The sequence below is a fragment of the Ambystoma mexicanum genome, chromosome 1p (assembly GCF_040938575.1).
Source record: "Ambystoma mexicanum isolate Mex_15411 chromosome 1p, UKY_AmexF1_1, whole genome shotgun sequence".
Classification (NCBI taxonomy): domain Eukaryota; kingdom Metazoa; phylum Chordata; class Amphibia; order Caudata; family Ambystomatidae; genus Ambystoma; species Ambystoma mexicanum.
In genome coordinates, this window is record NC_090921.1 from 625,779,831 (window position 1) to 625,800,864 (window position 21,034).

At 43.3% G+C, this 21,034-nt stretch overlaps 1 protein-coding gene across 1 annotated transcript in view; it reads right to left on the minus strand.

The window, feature by feature from the left end:
* Positions 1-21,034, minus strand: part of LOC138577272 (solute carrier family 12 member 2-like) — a 953,949-nt gene that overhangs the window by 118,941 nt on the left and 813,974 nt on the right. Inside the window, exons 13-14 of the mRNA XM_069649614.1 lie at positions 8,840-8,941; positions 7,756-7,911 (exon numbers count right to left, since the gene is read on the minus strand). Of these exons, the coding sequence (XP_069505715.1) occupies positions 7,756-7,911; positions 8,840-8,941 (258 nt within the window). The remainder of the gene's footprint in view (positions 1-7,755; positions 7,912-8,839; positions 8,942-21,034) is intronic.

Consider the following 21,034-nt stretch of genomic DNA (forward strand, 5'->3'; position numbering starts at 1 on the left):
TTTTCTTAATGTTATTCAGCCAACATAGTACAAAAAAACAGTATGATTCCTTTTTGCTCTAGCACAAACATTTTTAGAGATTGTGATCAAAATTGTTTTCAACTTTCTATATTATCAAAGCATTCGCTCGACTCTTAGCACCAGTGCAAATGTTGGATGATCCGGCCACAGATACCCAAGGTGTTGCGTTGAAGATATTTTTTAACACAGGATTTGCTGAGCGAAGTCTGATAAGAAAATGGGGTTGTGCAGAAGAAGCTAAAGGCTGACTGATGAGTTAACGCAAGAGCGGTCGCACCCTGTGCGATGCTTATGCAGCATATTGGTGTGGTATTGTCTTGCAACACAGGAACAAAGTGGACCTGGGCATTTGTGAGTTTTCACGTTTAGCTTGAGAACTCTGACACATAAGGCTCTACATTCCGATGATGAAAAGCACCTGGTTTGGATGGAGAGCAAGTGGGCTCGAGAGGGCATCACAAGGGTGGAGAAAGGAGAGGAACCTAGAAAGGAACTACTTTAAAGAGACAGCTTCAAAGCGAGGAAGGAAAGTCAGCCGAAGAACCCACTAGCATGCCTGTACTTTAAAGTAAAAATAAATAAATCAACAAGCCTTCGTCTTTAAATTGGGAACATAGGTGAACATGTCCACTGTGAAATACCAAGAAGAGAATCTCAGGCTATCGACTGCTGCATGGACAGCCTTGATGGCCGGGAGGTTATGCACTTTCGGGTACTTGTAATAAATAAGTCATTCTTTGAAGCTCAGAACTGGACATACCTGAAGAACAGGCCCCTCTTTTGTGAATGAAGGAACACGATATCCCGTGATTCTCTAGGAGCCTTGAGGAAGTGGATACCAGTCATCTAGTAGCACATGGTTGAAGACTAAATGTAATGCAAAGTTAGGACCTCATTACTACTTTGGTGGAACGATCTCCGGTAATGCTGAAAGTATCAATTACAATTACCAAATGCGGTAAGTGTACAGGAACAGCAATAGTGTGCATGGTTTAGAGTCATGCAGACCCAGTAGTCATTCCCCATTTTGGAGTCGCAGTGGTCTTCTGTTAGGGAGAAATGCAGAAGCTTTTCCGGATTTCTAGGATTTAAACTTTTCACCTGGTAAGAGTGTGAGCCTTTTTCCCACTCTTACATGTGTTTTTGGCTATATGTTGTACATTTGGTGCTCATGCACTATGGAGTCTCACCTACTCCATAGGCATCATCTTTTTACTGTGTGTCACACAGCACCTTTAGTGAAGTGACACAGGGTTGTCTTTTAGACTTCCCACTCTTAAACTCAATTTTCTGGGACTGACTCCTGTCTCCCAGAACATGTAAAGTTGCCATTGACTTTACTACTCTTTTTAAATTTACTGACCCAGTACAAACTATCTTCCATACAGTACTGGAACGGTTAATAGTTATCCCTTTTTGTTTGTTTCTCATGGAACATTATTTTGTTCCCCTTTCTCTAAGATTTGGCTGGTGCCAGTGGTTTCTAACATTTTTATTTTACCGCAAGCTATGAAAATAGCCTGGGTACTGTTAGAGTCTATGGTGGTAGCCTCGAACTGTAATCCGCTGGATCTCTTTTATTTTTATTTTGTTCCGGTTGGGTTTATTCATTATTTCTTTTTGTAAAGGTCTTTCTCTTGTTTTACTCTGTGCGCCAAACCAGGTTTGTTTCCTTTGTTCGCCGTCCTTTGGCAGGCTTCTGCACAGAAGCCCTCCTTAGTCACCTGAGCGTCTTGGTGGACAGGATGTGAGGCAGGGGTTTGAGGCCCCCTGCACGGGGTCTCCTTGGGGACCCAAGTCACACTCTAGTTTGATTGGCTAGGTGACTGTCCTGCCAGGACAGCCACCCTGGTGTGCGATTGACAGCCAAGCTGTGTGAATGGGGGAAAACTGCTTAAAAGCAGGTCTTTGGGACTTGGAAGGCAGAGTCACCACTGGATCAAGAGAACTGAGGAGAAGCTGAAGGAAGATGACTGCTGCAACTACTGGACATCCCAGTGAAGCCCTGGTGCAGGTCCGAATCGCCCGAACTTCGACGACGAGAAGTTCTGCAAGGAATCTTCTTCCCTTGAGCTTGGTGGGACCAACCAGCTCGCCAAACGCCAGACACCAATCCTCTCCCTGGTCAAATTTGCTGTGCATCGCTGCAGTGAACCGGATTGCCAGGTCGAGAGTAACCTGTTTGGGTTTTAAGGAGCGCACATTTTATTCAATGCTTTGCTCCGCTGCTGGCTTCTTCCATGGGCTGCGCAGGGCCCTCCAGTCTTCCTCTTTCTTGTCAGTACGACAGTCGCTTAAGGAACTGTGAGCCTGCAGGAACTGCCAGGAACAACCGCCTCAGCTACAGCCTTCTTCTTCATCTAAGGTACTGTTCAAATCCAGTCGTTCATTCCGTCAGACCGCAGTGAAAGTGTTTTAAATCTTTTGCCTCTCCAAAGGCTTGTCCTTCTCTACTCTTTTGAATAACTTTTCCTCTGACCAACTTCGTTTTGAACTCTTGGCAAAGACTTAACCGCAAACTACTCTAAACTGTGTGATCCTCTGCAAAGACTCTGAACCATTAACATTGGCCCAGACCTATTGATTTGAATCCTAGTTGTAGTAAGCCTTTTCTAGATTGCCCTGCCTATCACTTGTTGGTGTTGTTGGTTTTTGATAACCTTGTCCTTTCCTTCCCTTTTACATTGCTGGAGTGACATTTTGCTCACACTTAATTTTGAGCTTAATTTGTCCAGAATTGATTGGGTGTTGTGTAGTGTATTAAGATTGTGATTTTCTGCTGCTTTATATTAGTGAACGGTTTTATAACTGGTGGTGTAAATAAATGTATATTCTTTTACTCAGAAACCTTGAGTCAGTGTTTGTTTGAACCATAGTAATTGTTGTCCTTTGTGTAACTTCTGATATGCTCACTTTACTCTTGAGATACGTCTGGCTGCTCAACCATCGCTACAACTTTACTGTGTAGTACAGGCTTGTACCAAAGGTGAATGTGTACTTGCACTTGTAGGGCCTCATTACACGGTAGGCGGTAACCATGACGCTATTAGCGCCATGGTTGCCGCCGGTATTTTACTGTGTCCGCCTTGGTGGATGGCGGAATTACCGCCCTACTCCATGGTGAGCGGGGGCGGTAATTCCCCATTCACCAAGGCTCTTCCCCATTCCCATTTTTGCCCCCATAGGGCATAATGGTAATGGGGAAGGTGCTAATTACGGTACCGCAAATTGCGGTACCGTAATTAGCTCTGAGGTCCCTTTGCGGCACCCAACTTTAACGGCTGGTAAAACAAGCCGTTAAAGTCGGGTCCCGCAAAGGGAACTCGTAGTAAGGCGGTAGGGGTTTACCGGTACCGGTGCCCTTACCGGTACTGGTAAAGCCCTACCGCCTACCGTGCGATGAGGCCCGTAGTGTTAATTGTGTGTGGCGTTCCCAAAGGGTACTGCATATGATTCTGCCTAACATCTTCATTGAACACAATGCCTCAGGTAATACCACATTCATTGCAGCATTTGTTGGGAGATAATTACCTCCACACAAAAGGAGGTGTTTTTTTGCTGAGTTTCGGTAATAAAACCCATAATTAGGCAGAGTGGGAAAACAGGAGGCATTTCCAAATGCTGTCTGTTTTACTGTTACTGCTCCACCCATAATGAGGCCCATAATGTGGTGCAGTTCAGAGACATGAGGTCAAACATGCACAGACACAGGGAAAAAAGATCCCCGTCTTGGAGCTAGCTTTTCAATTTACTTCTTAAATGCTGGTGTAGGAAGTAAAGGTGTGATGCGTAATGATAGCATTTGTACAGACATAGGCTTCTTTACGAGTTTGGCAGTAATTGAGTGGTAAATTCAGAGAATTACCGCCAAACTCAATTACTGTTACCACCACTTGGTCCCGTGGAGTCAACATATGATTACAAGTGGTGGTAATTTCTTAAGTACATAGGACTCCATGGGGATTTCGGGTGAATATACCACTGGCAGAAATCGGCAAATCCACTGATTATTTGAGGTAAGGTGGTGGATTTACCACCAGCAACAAACTGGAGGTGAATATTCCACTTTTCTTCTGAAAACCGGCAGATGTACCACTCGCTAATGCCACCAGCGTAAATCCACTCAAAATGATACTTTGGTGGTGCAGGAAAAGTGTTGGTAAAGGAATTACCACCACTTTTTCCCCACACCACCAACCTTGTATTGAAGCCCATAGACAGGTATAGAACCTCACAAAGGCCATGGAAGTTCATCTGTAACCATTAGACCGGCGAAGAACCTCATCTGTAATCTATAAAAGACTAGGTCAAGATCCACAGGCCATTAATGGAAAGGGAGAGGTGTGACATTTCACGTAACAGGGAGATCCAGGGTACTCTTGCCAAGTCTGGATTGGGCAACTGAGAATTTCATTGGGAGAGGAAGGAAGCGCTGGCCTGCTTGTGATCACCTGAGCCAAGTGAAAAAGAGACTGTAGCCCACTTCCTTTTCTTCTGTCCTTATTTTCCAGATTAAGAAATACCTGCTTGAAGCCTAATTTACACGAGGGAATGATTCACAAAATACAGGACACGGTTGCTATAATTTCCTCAAGGGTTTGTGACACCTTGCAGATTAGAGTGGGGCATTTCATTGGGTTGGGTGGCTTCCAAAAGTTGCAGTTCTTTTAATGGATGCTGTTTTTAGGATAACTGTTATGGGTCTCATTTGAGGTCTTAAATTAGGGACAGACAGACCGGCTCAAGGAAAGGTTTGCACTTTTCTAAACAATCGGGGTTTGACAGAGCTCGAACAAGTCAATCCATTTGGAGCTGAGGCACATGTCGATACAAGTATTTGATAGTTTGACTCAGCTCAAATGGAGATCTTTGGAAGTGCTGAATTCCAGGGTATTAGAAGAGTATCCCAGAATTCAGTACTACAATTGGCTAAGAAAATTATACAATAGGGACATTCAAATTAACACAAATGTAAAAAGTGCTGAGGATGCACCTTTTTCCTTATCATTCATAATCGAAAAGCGCAGAACTCTGCAGCAGTGCAAATAATAAGACAGCACTGTGTTTAATGATTGGTATGTCACGGTAACGCATCCATGTGCTTAGCTATAGACTCCATGCTGTCACTAGCACCCTGGGAGGGGGCACTGTCCAATCACGATGCTCGGAACAAAGGCTGTATTCTATAGTGCAAGCCTGTGTTCCGAGGAGCCTTGATGGGCAGCGCCCGGGCCCTTAACTTGGGCGGCGGGCCATTGCCTCCATGGTCGGGGCATACGCCTCAAAAGAAACATTCAGGGATTGATCTGCTTGCCTTTGTGATATGCTAAGTGTAGGATGGTCTGGTAAAACAAAGGGCGGGAGAATCTTTCAGAGCAATGTGCTCCCACGCGAAGAGGAGACTACTTAGGGTTTCTGCGTCCTGCGTCATTCATATGGTTGGAGCCCAGGGAAGGTCTGCATTGTGGAGAGCGATAAAGGTCAAAGAGGTCCTTTATGTGAAGGCGGGATATTCCCCACTAGGTCTTTCAGTGGAATCTGTCCTAGACTTAAGAGAGCAAAGCTCCTCATCTGCTCTCAGAGGCTACTCAGTGAAGGCAAAGAAAGGTCAAGTGGTCATACAGGGGCCTTGTAGAATCCCCTGTACCGTCGGAAGTCTTTGACTGGCAGATGATTGCGAAAGCTAAGGGAAGTGAATCCTGCATGGTGAAAATTAGTGCATGAACTGTGCATCGGAAAAATCGTCGAGAGTGAACCCGGCAGAGGGAAACCGACAACGAAAGGCAAAGGCCAAAAACCTGTAGTACCGGCTAACACATATGGTCTTGCGTGTTCGAGTAGTTTAGGCTTAAACTGGCTCCAGCGGATCGAAGGAAGATTTCAGAGAAGGCTTCTTGGTCTTCCTATCTGTGTACCCATGACCATCATATGCCTTGAGCTCGGGAATCTCTCTCTTAAAGCAGTAGTCTTGAAAAAGTGTGCACTTCTGTATATTACAATGATGAGTAATCCAACGAATTTCCTCCTATTTAGTTTGGGTGAAGCAATCAATAAGAATGGTGGAAAACCAAACTGCAGGCAGAGTATGACACAGCTGTGAGAATTTATAGGTTGGACCTCCAATTGGGAGGAAGGCTATTATGCATCAAATAAATCCTTGCAGAGATAAATTGACTTATGGGATTGGTGTGAACATTTTTCATACTTATCAACCCTAAAGAGTTATACATTTGGCACTGACATACTATATCTGTATAAAAAAGGCTCAGCCATATTTAGTCATATGCCCCTCCAAACAACTTTGCAGATTTATACTTTTGTTGCGCATAAATCGCCCCTCTGTTTTAAGTTCTATAGGCTCGTCACTCTCATTGTCGGAAGAAGAAAGGTATTGTCGAATATGCCAAAGCCCGCTAGTCTTGGAGATGCCGAAACATGTCCCCACAGAATGCCCGAATTTGGGCCCGATATATATGAATCAGCTGGGCAAATGTGTACATCCTCTAGACACGATAAAGTCTCCATCGTTTTGGAAGCGATGTGTAAACGCTAAGAATTGAGCCCTGCAAATGGCATGGTTCAGAGTTTCGAGTATAGTGTCTAACAATATAGTCATAGAAGATTTGGACTTGCCTAAATAGTGTATATGATTGATTGTATGATTGTATATAATGTTGATGATTGAGGGACGGAATTATGAATTCAGTATTTTAGATTATATGTGTGTATGTTTTCATATTTGATGTATTTTAATAAGTTTTAATATTGTGATGTAAAATTGGATTTGATCAATTGACTAACTATACATTTCATATGTGTAAAGTGTTTCTATTTAAACCAAAACACATTAAAACTAAATACATAAATAAAGCTGAAAACTGCAGAACCATGAGCCAGTTTTGGCTTTTCACCCCACAGCTCTTCTCATTGTGTCACCTGTAGTTCAGTTATAAATTGTATAAGTAGTATGAGCTTATGGTGGGTTCATGCATCTACTGCAGTGATCTGTAGGCACGCAAAGGTCATATCTTTGCTTCTTGTGCATGTAAGAGGAGGATACAGTGTATTCTGTTAGCTTGAATAATAGTTACACACACACACACACACAATTGGGTTACATTAAATACCAAACTCTGGGGTTGAGCTATTATGTCCTTGCATCTGTTACTTGCACTGAATACCTGATAAAAACAAACATTAGTAAATCGAATAGATTTTGGCTCTGGTAAAGCCAGCAAGGCATATGCCAGATACTGCCATCATATGCCTAGATACTTGCACCATTTGTGGTCATCTCAGGGCCAGTTGGACGCATTATGACAGAGTCGGGAAAAAGCCCATCCCACGCCTAAACGAGTCGGGAAAAAGCCCATCCCACGCCTAAACAAAACTGAAAACTGTTGCCATTGTCAATCCTTTGGGAAGCGCTCAGATTATCTTTTCATGGTGGCCATTTTATTGTCACAGTGAGGGAACTAGTTTGACCTTTGAGCATGCTGTGAATTGGACAGTAAACCGTTTGGCCTGGTTTCTAACAGTCATAAAGCATGTATTTAATGCCCAGAACACTTAATTAATGCCAAGAAAGCCTCCAGGCATGGAATGGCGTGTAACTGTGGCTATGGTGGCCTATAAGGCAATTACATCGACCAGTAATGACACCGTCCCTGCACATGAAGAAAACATAATTTTGAACGTTAAACAGACTGCATCTTTGAAGCTTTATGAACTTACCCGGTTTCTTGTACGTGACATAGATATACAGACTCAACACAATAACACAGGTGAGCAACGCAGCCTGCCAGTTGATCAAAAACATCACACCGCAGCACACTACAGCTCCGAACAAAGACACCCAGAGATTGTAATATTTAAACGCCGGTCTCCAACCTAGAGAGAGTAAATGAGAAACATGTATAAGCACACTCCTCGTGGCACTAGCTGGCAGTGCGTCTGCAGGGAAACCCTAATTCAGACGAGAACATGAAAAAGTGCCACGAAGGAAATAGGCGCACTATGGACAATCGCACATCCCACCCCACGCAAAACACCGAAATGAAAATCTCTAAATGCACAGCAGTGGAAGAGTGATTCATTCTGGACGTGTTTTCCAAGGCTAATCGTGCCAGGATTCCCATTCTCGCCTCACTCGCTATATCCAGCGTACTACCCGTTACTAAGCACATCCGTCAGCCACACAGAACCGAAACAAGTAACAAAACACTCGCGTTTTTGGTATTTTTAATTCCACATTTCTAGGAACGTGTAACTGTCTTATAAGCTATTAAAATATTAACCTTCAAAACTGTAAACTGAATATGAATATGGTTTTGAGGTGGGGCTGGAGTAGGAGGTTGTTGGTGGCTGGCTGGTGTGCACAGGGAGCTCCCTCCACATGGCATGGGATCGCAGGTGGGGTAAGGGGTAGCCTGGAAAGGTTGCGAGTTTCCCCCATAGACGCCAACGTACCCCACTCATGCAGAGGCTGCACTGATTTCAACGTGTGATTAAATAGGTAATTGCTATTTAATCTAGGGTTTTCTTGTTGATATTTTTTACACAGAACACATCAATATGCTTAGTGCATGTGTATCAAGACATGTTTTGCAGATAAGGAAATGCATAGAAACAATGAACTTGCCACTGGAACGATCATTAAGCTGTAGGTACTTTACACGGAGAATGGCAGGCAGCCTTTCCAGCAGCCTAGAATTGGCGAACTTCGCCCTCGTGCCCTGGTAAAGGGCTGCTTTACGGCCTACGCATCCCACAGCATCACAGTTTCCCATACAAGCTTTGCATGCACAGATCGCCATACCTGGGGACTTGGCCAATGACGCGTGGAAGCAGGAGAAGTTAATGAGGGCATACGATGCCAGGAAGAAATTGGAAATAATAGGCGCAATGGTGTTCAATTCCGCTGTGAAAAGAAAGCACAAGACATCACCACACTCGAGCAATTCAGTGATGGTTTTACTACAAATGATATGAGCCACTGATAGGATCCAGGGATATGAGACAGTGATGGGAGCCAGGGATAGGAGCCAGTGATAGGAGCCAGTGAAATGAGCCAGTGATAGGAGCCAGTGATAGGAGCCAGTGATAGGATCCAGGGATATGAGCCAGTGATGGGAGCCAGTGATAGGATCCAGGGATATGAGCCAGTGATAGGAACCAGGGATAGGAGGCAGGGATAGGGGCCAGTGATATGAGCCAGTGATTGAAGCCAGTGATAGGAGCCAGGGATATGAGCCAGTGATGGGAGCCAGTGATAGGAGCCAGTGAAATGAGTCAGTGATATGAGCCAGTGATGTGAGCCAGATTTTAGAAAAAGCATTGGCGAAGTTGGCATGTTTGGCATTTTTTATAGTGGTTTATGGGTAACTAGAACGTTGGATGGAAGAGTTGTATTGTCTGGCTAGAAAGGATGGATGGCTTGATGAGTCTAATTGTTTCGATGGATGCTGAGTTTCTCAGAGTTGGTATGTGGGGGCGGGAGCGGCAAGATGAATATGGTTGCTGTTGATGGAAAAGAAACAAACTGCACATGTGTAGTTTGTGTGGTGTGGACGGACAATTGCCACAAGGGGTTGGTCTGTGTGGGTGAGTAGGGGGTTGGTGTGGGGGCATGCCGCAGGTAGTGCATGCAGCTTGGGTGTGCAGTTTTAGAGAAATATGGAGTGAAAATCCAGATATTTTACAATTGATTTTGTGGGGTAACACATACACAATCACAAATCTAATAGATACTAGGTCATCAACTGTGCACCAACATTTGTATGATGTCCTTCCCCATTAACATATGGTTTATGTTTCGCTATTACGCTGTTGTACTGTGTCACATTACCACTGCAGTGGTGTCAGGCCTGTTCAATGTAAAACATGTTCATGGTGCTGTGTCAGCTATATATGCCAGCTTTGACAATGTAACACACGTTCCTGATAACACACCCACAATATTTGTCAGCAGTCCCATTGTGGAAACCGCGACAATTCTCCATTGTAAAACACTTTATGATGGGACTGACAATCCATGCAAATGCTAACACTGCAAACCCCATGTTCATGATGGGTTTTGTACATAATATTTGCCAGCAATGCCCTGGAAATGCTTATTTCATATTCTGTGTGCACAAATATGTGCCATCATTGCCACTGTAAATACTTTGGGCCTCATTACGAGGTGGGCAGGATGGGTTTAACGGCGCCTGTAATGGTGCCGGTAAACCCATTCTGCCCTATTACGAGGTTCCCTTGCAGGACCCGCTCTGAACGTCTGGTCTGACCAGACGTCCTTTGTGGGTCCCGCAAGAGGACCAGGGAGTTAATAACAGGCCTATTAATAACGGGCCCGTTATTAGCTCCCTCCACGTTCCCATTGACCCCTATGGGGGATCTATGGATGAACTTGGATCTATAGAAGTTTATTGTCGGTTGCAGAGAAAAACGTCTGTACTTCCTATCAAGAAATTCGGCTTGTGAGATAAGATTTCTCAATTTTTTATGAAGATGCTTTTGCATTGAGTTTTCTGTTTTTGTGCTGTCGAGCATGACGCCGAAATATTTGAACTCCAGGACCTTTATGACTCTGCACCCATCCAAATGCCAGTTTAACTCTTCTCTTTTCTTCTAGTCTTCTCCAATATCATGATCTTTGTTTTTTATTTATTTATTTCAAGATCGTGTGTACTCGCTTTGTTCGCCAATGGCTGTTTGATCATGTTGAATCAGGTCATCAGCGTACAAAAGGCGAGGCACCTTTTCTTGGCCAAACGCCGGTGGAAAAGATCTTGTCAAGGAATTAGCATACTTATAGTCTCCAAAGTATGCCAAGAAAAGAGCCGGGGGCGAGTGGACAGCCTTGTTTGACCCCTCTGGCTGTAGGTATTTCAGATGAGTGTGAACCCTGTTTACTCAGCCGCACTCGGACACTAGTATCTGTATGGAGGGCTTTTAAGGGCCCTAAAATGTCCGACAGGCAGTGGCAACCTTCTATCTTTTGCCAAAGCTTTGACCTATTTAAAAGGTCAAACGCTTGGCTGAGGTCTATAAAGGCTAAGAAGATTCGAGGACTGCCCTCGAAAACCTTGGCTTTGAGGTTGCTGAGCAGCATGATGGTAACGCTTGTGCATGCTGCTTTCTTGAACCCTGATTGTAAAGGATTAGCACAAGGCGCGTTAGTTGCCCACAAATTGATTTTTTTTTAGTAACAAGCTTCCGTAGACTTTCCCAATAACATCAAGCAGGGCAACTGGACGAAGTTCTGAGGGTCGTCCTTACAGCCCTTTTAAAAAATCGGGACTATTACCAACGTGGTCCAAGATGAAGGAATTCTTCTTAAGTTAGCACATCTTTCAAATATAATTCATGTTAGTTTGGACCATTCGACTGGTGATGTTTTTATGTCGATATTGGTTATTCCGTCTGGCCATGGTGCTCTCGAATTATTGAGTTTTGATATTATCTGCCGAATATCCTCTGTATCATGTAGGTCAACCCATGGAGAATTTTCTATTTAGTGATGTAACATCTGATGCCGAATTGGGGTAGAATTTTACCCAAATATGGGGGTCATTACGAGTCGGGCGGTAAGGGACACCCGCCCCGGTAAGGAGACCGAGGCCGGTAATCCCTTACCGCCTGATTCTGAGGTCCCTTGGTCTGACCACATGTCCCTTACAGGTCCCGCTAAGGGATCAGGGCACTAATAACGGACTTGCCATTCGCCAGCCCGTTATTAGCACCTCTCCATTCTAGTTGAGCCCTATAGGGGCTCAAATGGGAATGGGGAATGGTTTGTTCAATGGGGACTTACCGGTCCCGCCAGGGTCGGACTACACCGGTAAGTCCCCATTGAACAAGACCGGTGCCGGAGCCGGTATTGGAGGCAGCCCTATGTTCCGGAATGCAGTTAGTAAGGGCGTCTGGGGATTTTCCCAGTGTTCTAATCAGCTTCCAACAGTCACAGGAGTTAGAGTTCTTTAATTGTTTTAACATTTCCTCAGAATCACGTTGATAGAGAGCCAGCCGATATGACCTTAGCCAGGACTTATAACTCTTCAATAAATCTTTCGCGTGGTCTCTGTTGGTTTCGGTGTTGTGTCGAGGTACTAGCCTTTTGGCTTTGTGAACTTAGTTTCGATAGGCAACCAAAAGATAATGAAAGATGTGGATATGGCACCTCGGCTCATGATTTTTATTTTTTGAGCGTTTGTCACCTCTAAATGATTCCAAGAGTGGTCTGTAATTGACTTGCATGTCGTCGTCTGTTTCCATGTATGTTTTTGTTAGTTCCTTGATGTTTTTCACAGACAAACGTAGGCGGTTGCCATTACTGGTAGATTCTACAACTGCCGAATAGTGGGGCTTAGGTGAATTTGTTGAAGACCATTTAATATACAGTAACTTGTGGTCGCTTTGTGATGTTTTTACTACTTTTGCTTCGATCAAGTTAAGTAAAAATGACTGTGACGCAAAGATGTAGTCAATTATAGAATTAGAAGACCATCTTTCCCATGTAGGAGTATCATTTTTGTCAGTTAGTATAGTAGCTGCGTTGAAGAGGTTTCTTGATGTCATCAATTTAGACCACTCTTTGCCTCGTGTTTTGGTCTGGACGCATCTTGTTTCTTTAACTCGTATCGCTGTAGGGGGAAAATTTGCATTTAGGTCACCACAAATCAGCAAGTCAGCCCCTTGACAGTCTATGTATGCAGAGTCAATTATATTCGCTACCATTTCCAGCAAGGCTTCTGTCTGAATCCCCTTTGGGTTCCAATAGATGTTGGTAATCAAAAGTCTTGTTACATAAAGTTTGCCAGTAAGCCTTTCTTTGTGTGCCCATGAGAGCAAGGCTGTCAGGATAAAAGGGTTCACCAGTAGTGTTTTTTCAATCTGTAAACCACTTCCTGAATGAACAGCGATGAAAAGGCCAGAGGTTGGACAGCCTTTATCCCCTGTCTTTGCCAGAGAAAAGGCTATGTCAAAGCCGTCCAAAGTTGGTTTATCCTTTAGCCATAATTCTTGTAGACACAAGATGTCGAAGGACCCCAAGTCTATCTCCCCAGGGACTGTCAAGTGCAAAAAGCCCTGAGTGTTCCAGCAACCTAAAGATAATGTTGATGCTGCCTGTTTAAGTTTTTGAGTAGGTGATAGCTATTTGTGAAGTCGCTCTGAAAGGATTTTAGGAAGCCATGACCATGAATGGTGTTTAAGTGCTGTCCTGGCCATTCCATTTGTTGACAAAGGTCTATCCTTTGTTGCTTGAACAATAGATATTTCTGTTTTTGTCTGTGGACGATTTGGACGTCGAGTTGAGTCGGTCTTCATTGTGGCAAGAGAGGTACTTTGAGTCCTTCGGTGAAGGGAAGGTGTTTCTTGAAGACCTACAGGTCCTGTTTCCACTTCTTTAGTTAGTTGGAGTGGTTGTGAATCCTTTGTTCTTTTGTGAAGTGCTCCAGAGGCCAAAGCGTAATATCCGTCGTTTTGGAGTGAGCTCCATGTGTCTTTCGGTGGGCTATTTTTCTTGTCGATGTATGATGAAAATTTGTCGACACTTTTCAGATATTTCAACTCGAACCCTTGTTTTTGAAGTGTGCCCGAAGAGCTTCTTAGCATATTGTCTACTGTTTTAGAGGATGTATAAAGGTGACAAATAGCTTTTCTTCCTTCATGACTTGGTTCTACGATTTTAAAGTCTTTAGACTTTACAGATGTAAGTGATGTGAGGCTGTGAAGAAAATTCAAGACTGTACGTCTATTCAGGACCATGTATTTCCTCTTTCCTGTACGTTGTCTGAGTTTTAAGGTTGGCACCCCTTTCTCTCTAGGCTAGTGATCTTGGCGGTTTGATCCTCTTTTTAAGGGGCTTGGAAACTCTGCTCTCGAATGCCGGCTTTGTTCTAAATTCAAGGTAGGCTGTTGTTTACTATAGTCAAGTCCTGCTTTGCTGTTTGGAGTACGTTCTCCAAGTGAATTTCTTGCTCTTGACTGGTAAGTAGCTGGCTTTTGGTCAGGTTGCTTCGATCTAGCATGTAATTGGTTAGACTTTGGATCTTTCATTTTGGTGCCAGTTAAATATTTAAATCGGTCGCTTAGGGTCAAAAAGCTTTGCGGGTCTACTTGGACGATTTGGGCCTTGCTAGAAGCAAAACTTGGAGACAGGTCTTGGTCCCAAGTTGGGCTGACCTCTGGATCCTCGTGATGCTGGCTGAGTTCCATTAAGTCCTTATGCTTAAGAAAGTCTTTGAGTGTTTTTGGAGAGGCCTGGATAAATTGGTCGTCTTCCAAGTGGTTAGTGATGTTGTTGATAGCCGCGTCTTTATTCCGTATTGATGGATCCTATTTTTGTGTAGAAGACGCTAGCGCTGTTGAGCCATCATTTGTACCGGTGCAGCTGTCTTAATTAATTTTGCAGTTTTTAAGCAAAGAACTGATGAAACTTTTTGGTTTGTTTATGATGAAAATGCACTTACACAACTGTTTGAAGGCGCAAGAAGTGCCATTGTGCTTTTCAAAGTTGCTTGCCTCAACGGTCTTCTTGTTTTGCAGGGCAAAGTATCATCCGTGCAAGTAACTTCGTCATCAGAGGAGATATTCGATTTTTCAACTCTTTTTTTGATTTTTGTCATTGAGGGCTCAATTGGCTGGATCGGGATGTCTGAGGCTGCCGTTGTGCAATTTCTCCTAAGCTTTGTTTGTGAAGTTGATGGTAAATTCACAGTTTGTGTACTTGAATCTGCAGTTTTGCAGATGCCCGATTTTGCTGTTATCAGAGAGTTGTCACCAACTAGATGAAGAAGATGTGTTTGATCCAAGGCAGAAGGTACATAGTGTCTGCGTTCTAAGGCGTTTATGTACCCCTAAAAATTAGTTTGGAGTGCATCATTGCAAAAATTTAAGTATGGTCCTTGAGGTTATCATTTATGGACTCAAAGTTTGCAAAAAGGTGCCTAAGATATTGAAACTGAGGACACAACTGAGAAGATGTCTGGCTTTTTAATAGGTGTCTCCTTTGAAGAATTATGAGCAAATCGCTCAAACCTCTATAGTTGTGTTGATGAAGAGATAAAAGCGGCTGTGAGTTTCTTCCAGGATGAGAGTTTTTTTGTTGAGTTTTTTTCTATTGACTTTGGTTGCTCAAAGACATCTTGAAGGTCCAGATTTGTGTCTTTGGAATTCAGGGCATCATTTTTAATTAATGTGTAGCCGTCGATCTTGTCCTGAGGCCCCTCCTGGGCCAGGCTAGATGTCCCTGTCAGCTCCGAAGTGTTGGTGGAATTTGCGGATGTCAGGGGCAGAACCAGATGAGCGCCTTCCTTTGTTGATTCTAAGTGGTTTTTACCCACTGACATCCGAGAGGTAGATTCCAAGTCGTCTAAAGATATAAAGTTTGTAGGAGGCGTTTTATCAGAGGTCCCCATCTCTTCTCTGTTCGTTTGGTTGATGGTAGGTACAATTTTGTGAGCCGGAACTGCCAAGCTTTGAAAAAGGGGGACCTGTAAGTCAGTAACCCATCCAAAATGCCATCTTGGGCTCTTAGGTATAGTTTTCACCAGTCTCTTTGTTCCGTTGTCCGTTTTGCGGAATTTAGTGGAGGCCTGGGAGTCCAAAAATGCCTCTAGCAGTTCTGCATCTGAGACCTCTCCCAGTCTGTCTGCTTTCTGCCTATATTGTCTTGTAAAGAAATCTTTTAGGGTATTTGTGTGGTTTGTTTGCCAATTTGCTTCCGTTGGCTCATTTGGCCATGAATTATGCCTTGAGTTTTTAACTGGGTGCCAGGGCGTTTAGATCTTGTGTGCTGAACTTTAGCTGATTTATTCTTCCTACCAGGGGATTGTCGAGTTTGCGGTAAAGACGCTTTAGGCTCGGTGGCTGAGTCTTTTGAATCATCACCTTCGGAGGATATGCCGAGTTTAGGAAATGAAAAAAGATGCACGTTGAGGTCAGTAGGACCATGGATCATAGTTTTAACACTGCTATATGTGCCAGGCCTTCAATCTTCAGTAGGAGGGCCAGCCCCTCCGTGGGCATGGTCACCTCCTCCATCGAGAACAGCACTGAAGACTTGATGCATGTCCTGTCCACAGACGTGGTCCGGACTAGTCCGCCCGTGCCGTGCACTCCCCGATCGAGTCCGGCGTGACAGATGGTGACCACCCCCGTCCGACTCTCCCCTCCAGTGGGTCCCGGAACGCCTTCGTCCTGTCGTGGGACCACCTCTCCTGCTATCAAAGGCCTCTCGTCCATGGACGGACCAGCCCTCCTCCGGGGGGTTGGCACAGCCCGCTGTCCACAGGTAATGTGGGATCCTGACACAAGGCCTCAGGGGTGGGGACGTTATGCTGGGGTGAGAAATTCTTAAGTCGAGGACGGAGATTCACCTTCCTCCACCTCACCTTTATCCGGATCTCCGGCTGCCCACAGGTTTTGTGAGTTTTCTAACAATACCTGCTGGTTGCTGTGCTTTTCTTTCATACTTGTAGGTTCGCCCGCTTGTGGCTTTGGTGAGTGAAGAGAAGTCTGTGTTTTAACCGCGTGCCTCTTTGTTGTTAATGTTGATGTTGATGGTGTGGCACAAGGCCCAGTAGCGGCATTCTTGGGGGGCGGAAGTTACAGAGTCTTCATCGGTCCTCCTCCCAACTGGTGCCGGTAGTTGCTGCGCTGGGGCTAGCCTCTGGTGACGCACCCTCAGGAGCCCTCTCTACCATAGACTGCCGCAGAATGCCCACTATGCGGCCGCTCCACGTGTTCAAGGAGTTTTGAAGGTAGCTCGTCCATGGGAAAATCAGTTTATGTAGTTTATTAACCTTTATATGTATGCTACGGTAACAATTCGCACATTTCAATTTTATGGAGATTGAACTGTCCCACTACTTTTCTAGTGGATTAAAAAAATCAAACTACAGCAATCAACACAATATAATAGTTCCTCAAACTTGCAAAAATCATTATATTCATTCAGAAATATTTCTCAGATATTTCTTCTAGTTCATGTAGACCTGCCTTAATGTAAAATCGATAATACTGTCACGTATCATAAAGTAATAGTATTGCAATACCATACAGCATTCCTTACTATTCATAATCCTTAAAACATTATTCAAACAGGATCGAATGCTTTCTGATAATACCCCTACCCTCCTCTATAACTTGGTCAGCTTGCTAAACATAAACAAAAGACACTAACTTTATTGACCCTTAATTGTGTCTTACTTGGTATAAAAAACTTTTAAAAGTATTATATTGACACACTAATGCATATTGTACCACATAATTGAAAGATTATGCGGTTACTGGTTAAAAGACGCTAACAGTAGATCTGGGCTTTATTCGTTAGATCATTTGGCAACCATAGCATCTCCTGGCTGAATAAACGATGATTATATGACATATAACGGGAGCCCTTTGCAGTTGCAACAATCATGTCCATAGTCACTGTTGCGTTCTAAGCATCATATTATCCCTACTTGGGATCATTGGATGTGTGCTTCTCTGTCTTCGTGAATAGAAGTGATAACAGTGATTCCAGTAGCTCAGGTCTCAAGAGAGAGCCAGTGTGAATTCTTTGGCACTAGTCAAATATGTGATTTTCTGAGCATCTTAAATATAATTCTGAGGAACCATTTTGAACAGCTTCAAGTCAGTGAATGAGATTTTACAGTGTTCGATAAGCCAAAATGTTGCCATTATCAATCTTTTTACTGAATACTGTTGCTAGCATTCAGTGGAAAATGGTGTTCCGAGTCAGGTGTTGGGATATGCCTCTGGACCTTAGGATAGTAGGACTTGTGCATTTCATTTATTTGCCCAGAACATTAGTACACAGGTTTTCTTTCACCATATCTTTCAGAGAGCACCTAGAAAGTGTAACAGCTGCCTTTGTATCCTCATCATACGCATGAAACGCAATACTACACTTCAGCAGTCAACTTGTTAAATTACATGGGTGACATACAAGGCATATTTGGCCATCCACTCATCATGGACAAAGGGGCACGTTCTGTCTCACCAATCACCAATAGGCACTCATGGATGCCAATTTTCTAGAAGAGAAACACATGCACTCGTTGCTCTGATAACCCATTTGCATAAACTCTGGTGCTGGGGCTATAATTGGAATGGACATCAAGATCAAATCTAGATTTTATTTTCAGAAGCCTTGTGGTCTATCATCGTTTTAGGGCATCTGAGACAATGGCCTAATCTTCACGACCATTCATCACAAACTAGAGGCAGGGATATCTGGTGCACAATATAATTACATTCATTTGAGTTTATTTGACATTTATACGTAGTGCATATTAATATAGCCTTATATACCGTGGGAGGGATCGTTATCACAGGATAATGACCCACCACCAAGTTGTGAAGTTGGGGCAGTATCATTATCCAGAGCGATATTGACCGCACCAGAGGTCTATTAGGCTATTAGCACATGCTGCTAGTAGCAATACATGTTTTGAAGTGTTTGTGCTGAAGAAAAAATTGTGCTGTAAGAGTGAGAAAAGTAATAGACAAACCGGAATAAGTAAATTGAATGTGGTTTCATTGTGTAGATTTTTAAATTACATGGTTTTTCTTAAAGTTAATTGTAACTTGTTTGAAGGAGAACAGGTTTAACTTTGAACATACATGAGGTGACATGTAAAAGTAAATGGCTTCTCTGTAAGAAAGTGAAGCATTTTGCAATGTTTTTATCTTTCTCTTTTGTATGTTAATTAACATGTTGCAGCAAATAAAAGGTTATCTGAGAAGGGAAGTGTTTTGTTGAAGCAAAATCTTGCATTGTTTTTTCTCTGCATGCTTATGAAAGAAGAATGCAGTCAATACCACTTGCTATTGACTGCACTCTAAAATTTCTGATTGGATGTGAGAAATGTCTGTATTGTCTCTCCTCTCTTGCTTCTCCACTATTTTCACTGCTTACTCTTGTTCTCGCCTTTCTCCCTTCTTCTTTCTCCCCCTCCCTTTCCTACTCTATGCACTTACTCTATCAGAATTGTCCTCTGACAGAGTATGATAGCTAAATTGTTTGTCTCCTTCCCCTCCCTCTCGGTTCTCTTCCTCTCCCTCCCTCTCCAGCGCTATCTGAAATGTTGCCAGGCCTAGTACGTTAGTTGCCTCACCCTCTCCTCTTGTGATCTTCCCGCTCTATCAGAAATGTCGTCAGGCATAGTACGTTAGTTGCCTCACCCTCTCCTCTTGTGATCTTCCCGCTCTATCAGAAATGTCGTCAGGCATAGTACGTTAGTTGCCTCACCCTCTCCTCTTGTGATCTTCCCGCTCTATCAGAAATGTTGTCAGGCATAGTACGTTAGTTGCCTCACCCTCTCCTCTTGTGATCTTCCCGCTCTATCAGAAATGTCGTCAGGCATATTACGTTAGTTGCCTCACCCTCTCCTCTTGTGATCTTCCCGCTCTATCAGAAATGTCATCAGGCATAGTATGTTAGTTGCCTCACCCTCTCTTCTTGTGATCTTCCCGCTCTATCAGAAATGTTGCCAGGCCTAGTACGTTAGTTGCCTCACCCTCTCCTCTTGTGATCTTCCCGCTCTATCAGAAATGTCGTCAGGCATAGTACGTTAGTTGCCTGTCTGTTCCCATTCCCTTCCCGCCCACCTCCTCCCTTCCTTTCTGTGTCTTAGATCTTGCACTATCTGAAATGTCGCGAGGCCGAGTACGATAGTTAATTTCACATTCTTATTGTTCAAGGCCATGTAGGAATTTTCACTGTTTGTATTTTTCCTGTGTTCCCTCTCTTGCCATGAAGCGTTTTGAAACGCATTGTGTTTAGGCACTATACAAATAAACTATCATATCATAAAGTCAATAATGATTTCCGTGTACCAATATCAAATATAATTAAATCAATCAGTACAATCCAAAATTGAGCATCCAACATCTTTAATAAATGATTAAGCTTCAGACAGACCCAACAATCTAGAAAATCTTCAATGCAGTCTTGGGGACATAAAAAAGAATATCAAGAAAATACTTTGAGCATGAGTCAAGTCTTAGCATGCTTCTGAATGTAAGAAAATCAATAAGCTAAAAAGGGGAACGAGCACAAGAGAACAAGGAGGCATAGTGACATCTGGGAGTATCAAGCACTGAGGTTTCCCTTTCTCCAAGGTCCCACTAACTTCCCTGCTTCCCAATATCACAGTTTTGATTGGAATGTAGCTAAATGTACGCATCCATATTGTAAATTGTGCGACACCAGCAATTTTGATGTGGAGTGACACTTCAAGTGTTAACCAGTGACATTTCTTCACGATAGAAGGAATCCGAACTAATTTTCCTGACCCTGAGAATTGGCCAGAAAGCAGAATGCAATACAGCTCTCAGAGGAGCAAGGGTGGCCTGTAACCCATCATGGAATACTCCTGCCTAACGAACATATCGCTCAAATATACACCAACAAATGCAAATAAGGCCCAGGAACAAGTCCCGTTAGCTTTAAGAGCAAACTAATGAGAGTTTCCAGGTTTCATCAGCTCATTTACATGAGGACCAAATGAAAGAACAGGACCTAAAGTAAAGTTCCAATATTCACATAGAGAAGCACATTAAGAAGAAGCGTTCAGAACAGTAGTATCAGATGACCAGGGAAGAATCAAAAAGTGCGACATTAGAAATGAAAACAAAAATAAATGTTGATGTGTTTTGCTTAAAAAATACAAAGTAAGTCAAATTGCATAACTTTATCTGGATTTTCCTATATCACACTTCAGCGTAATAGTTTGCAATTTGGAAACAAATAATTCATAAAGTAAAAATGATGATATTTTAAAAGTTTGTAATGAACTATAAAAAATAAAAAAAATTAAAAATATAAAATAAAAATGACTGATACCCCAAAGAAAGTCTGTAGGGGAGATGGGCATTCTGAAAGTACACCTAGTTATCATCTGCATACTGATGCATGGGGATTCCCGAACCATCTACCAGATAGTGTACAGTAGGTGATCTGGCATTATACCGCTAGGTAGTCCTGGGCCACCAATGAACC